This window comes from Garra rufa, chromosome 18 (genome assembly GCF_049309525.1).
Source record: "Garra rufa chromosome 18, GarRuf1.0, whole genome shotgun sequence".
In the NCBI taxonomy this organism is placed as follows: domain Eukaryota; kingdom Metazoa; phylum Chordata; class Actinopteri; order Cypriniformes; family Cyprinidae; genus Garra; species Garra rufa.
In genome coordinates, this window is record NC_133378.1 from 22,858,557 (window position 1) to 22,872,010 (window position 13,454).

Below are 13,454 nucleotides of genomic sequence, written 5' to 3' on the forward strand. Positions count from 1 at the left end.
ATAGAGGCTGTCAGTAAGCACATTAAACATATTCCGCTCTGTAAGCGAGTGCCCTAAATAAGACAGTTAGTTACCCGCGCTGTCTGAGATAGTATATCGACATTGCTCCTCAGAGTCGCCCTTTGTTGTAGCCACGGCAGCCTTGAAGGCTTGTGTGATGTCCCTAATCAATTTTGCCGTAGGCTCTTTCTGGAAAGAAAAACATTAGAAAAAGATTCAATAAAGAGTGCTAAACCATGAATCAAACCTACCAGCTCCCAGATGAATCACAACATTATAAACTTTGATTTAAAGCAAAAAAAGCAAAAAAAAGGAAAGTATAATATACACACACACACACACGCACACCATTGTTCAAAATGTTTTTTTTTTATGTTGAGTTTATGCTACCAAGGCTGCAACTATTTGATTTGAAATACAGTAGTGAAATAGTAAATAGTACTTCAATAATAGTATAATAAATAAATAAATAATTAAAACATATACATACACTGCCATTCAAAAGTTTGGAATCAGTCAAATTTTTAATGTTTTTAAAGAAGGCTTTTCTGCTCACCAAGGCGGCATTTATTTGATTAAAAATACAGAAAAAAACTGTAGCATTGTAAAATATTATTGCAATTTAAACAGTAATTTGAACAGTAAGATTTTTTCTGCTCACCAAGCCTGCATTTAAGCCTGCATGGTCCAAAATACAGCAAAAGGAATATTGTGAAATATTTTTACTATTTAAAATAACTGCTTTTTATTTGAATATATTTTAAAATGCAATTTTAAACCTGTGATCAGAGCTAAACTTTCAGAATCATTAGTCCAGGCTTTAGTGTCACATGATTCATCAGAAGTCATTCTAATATGCTAATTTATTATAAATGTTGAAACAATTGTGATGCTTAATATTTAGTTTGAACCTGTGATCCTTTTTTCAGGATTCTTTAAACAAAAAAATTGCTAAAAACAACAGCATTTATTTAAAATAGACTTTTTTTGTGTAACAATGTACACTACAATTACATTACAGATTTAGGGGCTGTACATTTTTTCTTTCTTTCTTTCTGTCTTTGAAAGAAATGTTTACTTTTATGTGTATGTGTTAAATTGATAAATAATGAAGTAATGAATACTGAATAATGAAGACTTGTATTGTTAGAAAAGATTTCTATTTTGAATCAGTGCTGTTCTTTTTAACTCATCAAAGAATCCTAAAAAAGTTTCAGTTTCCAAAAATATTAAACAGCATAACACTTTTCAATACTAATTATAAATCATTATCATTATTTCATCACAGAAATAAATTATAATTTAAAAATTATATTAAAATAGAACTGTTGTTTTAAACTGCAATAACATTTCACAATATTACTGTTTTTTTTCAGTATTTTTGAACAAATAAATGCAACTTTGATGAGCATAAGAGACTTCTTTATAACATTAAAACTCTTACTGTCTTAAACATTTGAATGGCAGAATTATATACATATTTTAAAATGTTAAGTATTTCTGTGATGGTAAAGCTGAAATTTCAGCATCATTACTCTTAGTCTTCAGTGTCACACAATCCTCCAGAAATCATTCTAATATGTTGAAAACAGCTGCTTAACATTTTGTGATTGTTTTTAGGATTCCTTGATTATTAGACCATTCAAAAGAACTGAATTTATTTGAAATAAAATCTTTTTAACATTAGAAATGTCTTTTTTTTAATTTTTATTTAATGCATCCTTGCTAAATAAACTTCTTGAAAACAAATTACTGACCCCAAACTTTTAAACAGTAGTGATGGGGTCCCTACTCTTTTGCTTTCACTGATTGGTGATTCTTCACCAGGAATAACAATATCTCCCCCTTGTGTCAGTTTCAAAATCTACAGCTAGCCATGCTGTCAATGGAAAATTTACATTCAAGGGTTTTTCAGTGTAATTAAATTCAAGATGTCTCATTTACTATTAAAAAAAATCCAGCTTAAAAGAAAAGGGAAAAAAAACACATTGATCATCCACTACAGCTAAGCATCCACTTTGGACAATAAATAAGAGCTTGTACTGATCATCTGGAAGTTCCAGATGAAAAACACTGAATGAAACAGAATATAAACACATTACCCCGAGTTCAGTTCTCCAATTGTCAATCATTGCTTCTGTGACTTTGGTAGCTTCTTTAGACTTTTTCCCTGATTCCTCCTTGTCATTATCATCATCGGCTTCCTAGTCACATAAAAACTGTGATTTTTCAATATTCCAAGGAAAACACAAACATTCACATAGGAAGAACTAAACGACTGACTTTCAGCTTAGAAGGGAGTTTGTGGTACATCCGCTCCTCTTCGTCCTCTTCCTCATCTTCTTCACTATCAGTCTCATCAAAATTCAGGAGCTTCTGGTCATTTTGTTGTAAAAACTCATAGAATTCTGGGTCTTTGCTCTTGAGGGCTGACAGCTGGTCCTTGTGCTCAGATGCCTTGCCATGCTTTTTGACAGACCTGTGACACAGTTCATCAGAGTTAGATCACCAGAAATACAGGACTTGTTATCTCACTAGCTTTCTCCAGTGATAACAATAACATATACTCTCCCAACATTTGCAGAATGTAGCAGGTAATGGGAATAAAAATTGGATACTGGAATTACCATTAAAAATTGAAAGCCACACTTACGTCTTCTGAGGTGCTGGTTTCTTGACCTTCCCTTTCTGTTGTGTTGATTCCTCATTTTCACAATCATCTTCCTCATCAGAATCAAACCCAGATAACATGAACTCATCTACGCTGAGATCCTCCAGCTTCCTGCACAAACATAGATAGCACATCACTAATTTACCTGAAATAAAAAGCTTTTGTAACAGTATACACTATACCTTTCAAAAGCTTGGTGTCGGTATATATTATAGGAACTAATACATTAATTTAGCAAGGATGATTTAAACTGATCAAAGTGATGAAAAGAATGTTACAATGTTACATTTAGAATGTTACAAAAGATTTCTATTTCAGATAATTGCTGTTCTATGCAGAACATAATAATAATAAATGTTATTTGAGCAGCAAATGAAGGATCATGTGACACTGAAGACTGGAATAATGATGCTAAAAATTGAACTTTGAAATCACAGGAATAAATTACATTTTAAAATATGTTCAAATAGAAAGTGGTTATTTTAAAATATTACTAAAATATAACACTACTGTTACAATATTACTGCTTTTGCTGTGCTTTGGATCAAATAAACGCAGGCTTGGCGAGCAGAAGAGACTTGTTTAAAAAACATTAAAAATCTTACTATTCAAAAACTTTTGACTGGCAGTGTACAGTAATGCTTTATGACATGCTTGTCACATGATCCCCTCTATGCAGAATAGAACAGCTTATTCTAGATCAGGGGTTTTTAAACTGGGGCCAGTTTAGTGGAAAGGTAGTTTAGAGGAAATACCGTGTAAACACAAATAATAATACAAATTAAATAAAAATAGATTAAAATATATATTTAATTGATTGAAACAAAAATGTTTTATTTGATATAAATGAATTGATTAAAATAAATATGTAATTTAAATAACGCATGTAACATCACAGTACCGACAGTGTTTAAAAAAAAGTGGTGTAATAGAAACAAAATATTTTTCAAATAACAATTTTTTCTAATCATTATTGTGGCCTTTATACATGAAAATATATAGCTGTTTATATACAATTATATAGACTGACATCTCTTAAGTCTCCAACATGACAAATATTACTCAAAAGTGCTGTTCATTTCTTAATAAGTATAGTTTTTACTAGTATAAAACTAACGTTACTCAACTCAATGCTCTCCGGGAAGCATGTTTAGACAACTTCCCTAGTTAAAATGTCAAGAATGTGATTTAGAAATTACATACAGAAAGTGCTTAGGTTACAACAGCAAACGTCTCTTTAATATTCAACCAACTGTTTAGCAATCACATGTAGTTTCAGTACACCAGAAAATAACTGTTTCCAAACTCATTTTGGAGCTGATTATGATGGAAAAATCCAAAAATCACTTCAGACTCAACTAATATTTTTTTACTGTCAACACGATAACGTTCTCGCCATAAATGTTAATATGCGTATCCTTTTAAAAGACAGTTGAATTTTAGCTCATCAGTAGCTAGAACTAGCTAGCTATCGTTAAATATAGAATCATATAAGTGTTTAATGAAGTGAATTGAGCTCTGACACCTCCGTATACAGTTAGAGTCACTGTAATTTAACTCAAACAATAATATATGATTATGCATGCGAAGTTAAATAGCTAAAAATGTAACATACCTCTTGTTTTTGCCTGCCATGCTGGATAAAAACGTGCGCAAGGACGCAATACCCACAATGCACCGCTTTCGGCAGCTCTACTGAGTTGATCTCGTGTTTAACGTTAACATTAGACACAGAACCAAAACCGAAAACCCACAATCGTTCTTTAACGCTCATTATGTTTACGTTTTTAATTCCTCGTTATGTTTTTGGTAGTATTATTACAAACAGATTATTTGCCTTTATATATAGGTGATACGCGATTTTTTTGCCTATCGCAGAATGCTTCAAGCCACTGACAATTTATAAAAAACATAAAAATGATATAACATAACTCACTAAATATCTAAAATCCACCAATACAGGTCTCCAACCACGAGGCTGGCAGACAAAGCACATATACTAGCACCGTCGTTACAACAAAGCCCAGATACATTTGTTGTGGGCGTGACATATTAAACAGAATATATTTTTGAGTAATGCCGATCAGAGCTGAGACAGACGTCTGTTTTGATGCGACATGTGATGTAGCATGTCAACGAACCACGCACAGCTAAATAAAACACTACATGCATTACAATCAATCATCACACACGGACAAAACTGGAGAGAGCGCTCCACAGAAAGAAACGGGTCTTGTCAATTAGACACAGACGACGCCAGGTGAGTTTGGATTCTGATCTCATCCAGACCGAATTGCAGCTCAATCAGCTGGCAATAAAAGCAACATTTATTTATTTACCTATTTATCGCGTATTTGTTTAAATTTAAAAAACATACGAGATGCAAACACATCTCGTATGCTCATCGTGTCAAAGCTGAAGTGTTATGAAATTGCCCTATCGCTTTGTTGTGCTCTTTGTCCAGACATCAGTTTGTCAATCGAGTCATGTTTAAAGCTCATGCATTGAGCATTGACTTCTCAGTGTCTGGTTCAATAAAGCGTTTGAAATACGTTATGATGCCTGAATGATGCTTTTCATTTGTCAGCTGTCAGTGCAACTGATCTCTGCACAGTATCCCCTTTGAACAAAGACAATGAGATCAGCCAAATAAGCGATTCGTAATACATTGTTAAATAGAGCAACATATTCCTCTATTGTATGATTTTATGTGTGTTATTGTATGTACGCAGACAGCAAATATTTATTTCCTATACATGCACAATGAGCTTTAGCAATTTCCCATTCGTAAACGAATCGTGTTTTGAGTCTAAGTTCGAATCTTTTAAATGAATCGGTTCAACCGTATTAACAAACCCACTCTGAAAGATTCGAATCCCACTTATTCGTTTCTCGCGTCAGAAACCCTCTCTTTAGATGTCGGAATAAACTGATAAGACTCATTCTAAGTAATGAATTATTAAGTATTCAAAAAATAAATAAAATTTAACCGAAAAAGAGATAAACAGCAATTTGTGCTTACATATGTGACCCTGGACGACAAAATCAGTCGTAAATAGCAAGAGTATATTTGTACTCAGTACATTGTCAAAATGGGTCAAAATTGTCGATTTTTCTTTTGTCAAAATCATTAGGATATTAAGTAAAGATCATGTTCCATAAAAATATTTTGTAAATTTCCTACCGTAAATACAGTGCCTTGCAAAAGTATTCACACCCCTTCATTTTTTTTTTACATTTTACTTTGTTGCGGCATTATGTTAAACTGGTTTAAATTACTTTTTTCCACATCAATCTACATCTCACACACCATAATGACAAAGCACAAAACAGGTTTGTAACAACTTTGCAAATTTATTAGAAATAAAAAACTGAAAAGATCCTTTTGCATATTCATACTTTCATAAGTATTAATTTCTGGGACACTCGAAATTTAGCTCAGGAGCATTCATATTGCTTCTAGATGTTACTAGACTTCGAGTGGAGTTAAACTGTGGCAAATTCATTTGAATGAGTATGATTTAGAAAGGCACACCTCTCAGAAAAGGTCTAACTGCTGAAAATGCATATCAGACCAAAAACCAAGTCCCGAGGTAAAGATAACTGCCTGTAGAGCTCAGTGACAGACTTGCGTTAAGGCAATGATCTAGGGAAGAGTTCAGAAATAAAAAATCTGCATTGACGGTTCACAGAAGCATGTAGCCTCCATTATCCATAATGGAAGATGATTGGAACAACTAGGACTCTAGAAAATTTCTGCCAGCCCCCATCCAAACTGACAGAGCTTGAGAGGTGAAAAGATGAGGCAAAGAATGGCAGATAATTGCCAAATGCAGATGTGCAAAGCTTGTCATATCATACCCAAAAAAGACTTGAGGCTGTAAAGGTGCTTCAACTATGTACTGAGTTAAGGGTATGAATACTTAGGCAATGTACTTATTTCAGTGTTTTATCTGTAATAAATTTGTAAAATTTGCAAATCTGGTTTTTGCTTTGTCATTATTATGGTGTATGGAGTGTAAATTGATGTGGGGAAAAACTAATTTAAAGCAGTTTAACATAATGCTGCAACAAAACAAAATGTGAATAAAATGAAGGGGTATGAGTACTTTTGCAAGGCACTATTTATCAAAATGTAATTTTTGATTAGTAATATGCATTGTTTAGACCTTCATTTGGACAACCTTAAAGGCGATTTTCTCAGTAACGTTATTTCGATTTTTTTGCAACTTCAGATTCCAGATTTTTAAATAGTTGTATTTCGACCAAATCCTATCCTAACAATTTTTTTTAAAGATTTTAGATGACGTTTAAAAAAACTGCCCCTTATGACCGGTTTTGTGGTCCAGGGTCACATATGGTTTACTTGGAATATTCAAAGCATGTAATGTGCACCGCGGGGATGTCAGAGACCTTACGTCATGACGTGAAATAATTGCTGAATTGTTTTAGAACCGGTTGTTGGAAACGAACAGTTCGAAGGAACCGACTCGCATAAATGAATCGCACTAGCTAACTGTAGTTAAGGAGGCGTGATTTGACAATTGTGTTGTAGCTTTTAACCATTACAGACGGGCCGTTATCAAATTGCTCGATGACACCTTGTTCAGCTGTGTTTAAATGTGAGCAGTTTTATCAGAGCCTCGTTTAGTACCAAATATTTAGAAAAAGAAACATCCGGCGCGACCTTAAAAAGTGACGTCAGTGTCCAGCACTCATGCGGCTTTCATTTACGTCAACAACACACAAGCACCCAAACTGAGGCTTTATGCATTTTTCATATGGACTCTGATGCTCAACCGCTGCATTGTAGGATTCAGTCAAAGATATTCTTCGTAAAGCAAAGAAACGAAACTAAAGGAAAAGGCGTCTGTTATTTCAGGTAGTGCTGGTTATACACAGTGTTATTGTGCTGCATGACTTGTATAGCACAGAGGAGGAGGGGAGAGAGATGCTCTGTCTGGATGGCACACTGTGTGCTGAGTCAGATTTAATGATGCTGGGGATGTTTGTAGAGATTGTCTTTAGCTGAAGCGTAAACTCTGGAACAGCTTGTCTAGAATGTAGGAAGAAAGGTGCTATTTCTATATCTGGTCCTCTCATTTCTTACAAATACCAGTTGCTACAACTATTGCTACAACTGTGGAATCATAAAAATGAATATATTTTCTCTTTTTCACAGTGTAAGAAGCTTTCAAAAGCTTATTATTAAAAGTTATTATAGACTTTATAGATGTTTTTGGACAGAAAGCTTTTTAATGGTTTTTTTTTTTACTTAGTCTCTTCTGCTCACCAAGCCTGCATTTTTTTTTAATCCAAAGTACAGCAAAAACAGTAAAATTTTGAAATATTTTTACTATTTAAAATAATTTTCTATTTGAATATATTTTAAAATGTAATCTATTCCTGTGATTTCAAAGCTGAATTTTTAGCACCATTACTCAGTGTCACGTGATCCTTCAGAAATCATTCTAATATTCTGATTTGCTCAAAAACATTTATTATTATTATTATTATTTTGATTATGTTGATAAAATTTTTCAAGTTTCTTTGATGAATATAAAGTTCAGAAGAACAGCATTTATCTTTTTTAACATTAAAAATGAGAAATGTCTTTATCATCACTTTTGTTCAATTTAAAGCATTCTTGCTAAATAAAAGTATTAGTTTCTATAATTTCTTAAAAAAAAACTGACTTGAGCTTTTGAGTGGTATAGTGTATAATGTTCTAAAAGCTTTGTATTTCAGAGAAATGCTGATTTAAATATTGATAATAATAATAATAATAATAATAATAAATGTTTCCTAAACAGCAAATCAGCATATTAGAATGATTTCTGAAGGATCATGTGACATTGAAGACTGGAGAAATGATGCTGAAAATGTAGCTTTGATCACAGGAATAAATTGCATTTGAAAATACATTCAAATAGAAAGCAGTTGTTTTAAACAATAAAAATATTTCGCAATATTAGTGCTTTTGCTGTATATTCACTGGTGAGCAGAAAAGACTTCTTTAAAAAACATTTAAAATTTTACTGTCCAAAAACCTTTGACTGATAGTGTAGTCATATGTTTTATAATTTTATTTAATTATTTGTTTCATTTGAGCGGCTTTATTCTAGTACTAATAACTTATTATGGTTACAATTTTCATTTTAGTTACAGAGTTTAGTTTAAATTGAGTATCTCCTGATAAATGCATCAATGTCTGAAATGAATTATCATACAGCTTTTATTCAGCAGCAGTGCTGTAGTGTCTCACTTTGTTACTGTTTTGAAAGGACTGAGACATCTAAAAAAAACCTATCCTGAGTGCCTACCAAACTACAACAAGACTATTGTGAACAGTTTCATTTTGTCTGCATGTTTAAACAGTTTATTATTGACCTCAGGTTTCAGACCGCAGTGTTTGCTTTGTATAACTAAGGGATTTATACATTTGAAACCCCACAGCCATTTTGTGGGCAGCCACACGACTGCTGGCTGTAATACTGAGCCTATGACTCCATGCACTTTTCATGCTTTCACCTGTCATCTGTTATTTGGAGTAACATGAGTAATGCTTTCGAGTTGGAGGGGTATTGTTAGGAAAACAGTGCCTTATAATTGTTCTATTCTTCAAAACATCCCATTACTGGATGCTTTGTTTGATTTGATTTAAAATAGCGTCCACCTCAACACTATTATAGAAGAGGTGGCATCTTGTAATCCCACCTTTGTCAGCTGGATTGCTATTTATCACCCTGCTTTAAAATGTCCCACGCAGCTCCATCCCACTCAAAGTGAAGCGTATGACAGATACCAGCACATTACTGTGGGCACCTTGGTTTCTATAGTGATGCTTTTGATGGAGAATTGAATGTGTGCAGCTGGCTGGCCAACTCATCACGACGTGTCCTGGTCCAACCTTTCCATACCACTGGTCCTTTCAGCTGGAACATGGTTTCATTTTTATAATCAACCAGCCGGTTTATTTATTCAGTGAGTGTGCCGGAGAGACCAAATTTAAAAAGCTTTCAGGGCCTCGGGCCAGTGAGAAAAGGCCACTGACTATTGAGGAGCAAACCATATGTAGCTGTAAGCTGTAAAATGAGTGGGAATTTGTGAAGTGATCATTTTCACGATATTTAATGCTTGAGCGATTCGGCCTGGCTCGCTTCTCCCATTATGATTCTGTACTCGTAGTTCAAAATGCCTTGAAGCGACCATTATGCTGTATGGAAAGGAAATGTGAACCAAGAAAACACAAATTAAGATGGATTTACAGCCTGGCGAATAACATGCACAGACGTTAAACATGTCTAACAGCTAATTAATAATTCGGCTTAGCTAAATGAGAGTTCTTAAAGACACTTGTGAAATCGTTTTTTATTTTCTTGACTTATTTCCAATTGAAATGGGACGTTTGTAGGTGATATAGAGTGTAACAGCCTGGTTCTGAAAGTAAAATCTTATTTATTTTCTCCATAGCGGAATTTATTTTTTGAATGATTAAAGATCAAAAGGCGTTTGTGGTTGGCCAAACTGAACCATGATTTCCAGGGCAAGAATCTTGACAACATCCATGTTTGTTCTTATCATTTCAACTCAAGTAGGTGTTATATTAGTCTAATATCTTAATTAATTATGCTTGTACGTATCTTTACCACCTATTAACTTTAGTTCGTCAAAATATTGCGCCCTTTCCTGCATCCTTCTCTATATGATTTAGGAGCATCCACACATTTTTTGCGTGGTTTAGACAGCAAAATTTAGCAGAACAACGCATTCAGTAGTACCACGCAATCCATGGTGTGTACATCCGAGTATCTCCAATATGGCCGTGCATCGGGCTAACTGACCAAACCGTGCAAACCTTCTATTTGATCATATGCTTTTGTTGATGTTGTTCACAATGCTTCATGGGACTATAGTTGTGTAGGGAATAGGGGAGTGCGATATGTATCGTCTACGACAGGGGTCCCCAAACTTTTTTCTGAGAGGGCCACATAATTTTCTTTTCTTTAATGGGGGGCCGGGTCGTTTTATAAAAGAGAATTCCAGGGGGCGGACTGACTACTATTATTATTATTATTTCATTATGATTTTACCTGTATTTATTATACCTTTTAATGCTAGAATAGTTTATTATTTTGTTATGCACCACACAGAAAAATGATTATTTCTTTTCAAAAGATATACAGGTGCTTCTCAGTAAATTAGAATGTCATGGAAAAGTTCATTTATTTCAGTTATTCAACTCAAATTGTGAAACTTGTGTATTAAATAAATTTAATGCACACAGACTGAAGTAGTTTAAGACTGTGGTTTCTTTAATTGTGATGATTTTGCTCACATTTAACAGAATCCCATCAATTCACTATCTCAAAAAATTAGAATATAGTGGCATGCCAATCAGCTAGTCAACTCAAAACACCTGCAAAGGTTTCCTGAGCCTTCAAAATGGTCTCTCAGTTTGGTTCACTAGGCTACACAATCATGGGGAAGACTGCTGATCTGACAGTTGTCCGGAAGACAAGCATTGACACCCTTCACAAAGAGGGTAAGCCACAAACATTCATTGCCAAAGAAGCTGGCTGTTCACAAAGTGCTGTATCCAAGCATGTTAACAAAAAGCTAAATGGAAGGAAAAAGTGTAGAAGAAAAAGATGCACAACCAACTGAGAGAACCTCAGCCTTGAGAGGCTTGTCAAGCAAAATCGATTCAAGAATTTGGGTGAACTTCACAAGGAATGGACTGTGGCTGGTGTCAAGGCATCAAGAGCAAACCACACACAGACGTGTCAAGGAATTTGGCTAGAGTCGTCATATTCCTCTTGTTAAGCCACTCCTGAACCACAGACAACATCAGAGGCATCATACCTGGGCTAAGGAGAAGAAGAAATGGACTATTGCCCAGTGGTCCTCTTTTTAGATGAGAGCAAGTTTTGTATTTCATTTGGAAACCAAGGTCTTGGAGTCTGGTGGAAGGGTGGAGAAGCTCGTAGTTCAAGTTCCTTGATGATTTGGGGTGCAATGTCATCTACTGGTGTTGGTCCATTGTGTTTTTTAACAAACGTCAAACTCCGCCTTCAGCATTTTCAGCGCTTCCACAGGCTTTTCAACTGGGAATGGGGCCACTGGTTTCTCAGCTGAAAAATTTTGGGTAACTGGGAGATGAGTGAAGTCTTGCTTTTGCACCTGTTCAATCACGATGACGCATTATGTTGAATGTACCATTCTGTTGGTGAATTTAACAAATAATTAGGCTATGTTAATAACTAAGGGAAATTTTAGTTTGAAAGCCAACCTCTATTATCAAATACCGATATAAGTAAAACATGTATTAAAAATTACATTTTTACTGGCATTGTTCAGAGGGCCGGTCCAAATGTGGGGGCGGGCCGCATTCGGCCCCCGGGCCTTAGTTTGGGGACCCCTGGTCTACGATAATGTCGTAAGTGGTATGCGATTGACATTATCAAGAATATTGCAAAAACCAATCAAAAACACACTGTGTTTGCACATTTTACACTTTCACTGTGTGGTTAAGTATTAAAATACGTTTAGAATTCATACAAAATTCAAGATAAGGGGGCAAATATGCCCCTGTATGACTTTCATGTCTTTTATATTTATATAATCTGATATTGCTAATGTCACACGAAAAGTGTTGTTTTTTTCTCCAAATATCAGCACGATTGCAAATGTGATATTGATTTTTTTTAAACAGTCAAACAAACAAGTTAATATTAAGTGACTTACATTTTATTTTGCTCTATTTTGTCAACAAAGAGTTTCAGACAATGCCACAGCATAATTGTTTTGTGTCTCTGAGCGACACGCAACATTGTTTTGTTACTAATTCAAAATCAGACGTTTTAATGAATCAGTTGAAAAAAATGGCTCAATGACTCACTCATGCAGTGATTTGCCACCACCTACTGGCGATTTTAGATTTATATTTAAGATATATTTTCCCTTTTTCCGGTAAACCATTTCAAATATCAGTATTCGATGTTGGTAACAGCCCTATAGTGTCCTTATTAGTGCTGGGCAACGATTAATCGCATCCAATATAAAAGTTTTTGTTTATATAATATATGTGTGTGTACTGTGTATATTTATTATGTACATATAAAGATACACACAAAATATTTACATGTATTTAAATGTATATATTTTTTAATTTATATAAAACAAATATTTAATATAAATATAATTTTTTCTTGAATATACACATGCATGTGTGTATTTATATTTATATATATATATATATATATATATATATATATATACACACACACACACACACACATATAAAAAATATACACAGTACACACATGTACACAAAAACGTATTTGATGCGATTAATCGCAATTAATCATTTTAATTAATTTAATGATTAAATTTAAGAATTTGACACAAGATGATGCACACATTTAATTAAATCAGAAACACATTGCCTTATAAAGGTAAAAATGCCCATAAAAGGTTAAAAAAATCTATTTTAACCTAAACTATTTAAATTAAAAGTTAATTTCGGTTACTCCTGCAAACTAATGGGCAGTAGTGGCCTAATGGTTAGAGAGTCAGACCTGTAACCTAAAGGTTGCAGGTTTGAGTCTCGGTACAGGTAGGGGTTGTACTCTGGGTGTGTGTTTAAGGTGTGTGTGTGTGCACAATAACACAACAGCAAAATATCATCTGATTATAGATATCGACTATAGTGCAGAAAATATTGAGATATCATTTTTGGTCATTATTACACACCTCTAGTAGAGAAGTACACCGTTTTGTA

General features: G+C 34.1%; 1 protein-coding gene across 1 annotated transcript in view; it reads right to left on the reverse strand.

Annotated features, from left to right (window-relative positions):
- The window catches only part of LOC141290559 (nucleolar complex protein 2 homolog), a 35,788-nt gene extending 31,452 nt beyond the window's left edge, over positions 1–4,336 (reverse strand). The window contains exons 1-5 of the mRNA XM_073822680.1: positions 4,287–4,336; positions 2,654–2,782; positions 2,284–2,479; positions 2,103–2,204; positions 75–189 (exon numbers count right to left, since the gene is read on the reverse strand). Coding sequence (XP_073678781.1) covers positions 75–189; positions 2,103–2,204; positions 2,284–2,479; positions 2,654–2,782; positions 4,287–4,306 — 562 coding nt within the window. The 5' untranslated portion in view covers positions 4,307–4,336. The remainder of the gene's footprint in view (positions 1–74; positions 190–2,102; positions 2,205–2,283; positions 2,480–2,653; positions 2,783–4,286) is intronic.
- Between the last annotated feature and the right edge of the window lie 9,118 nt (positions 4,337–13,454).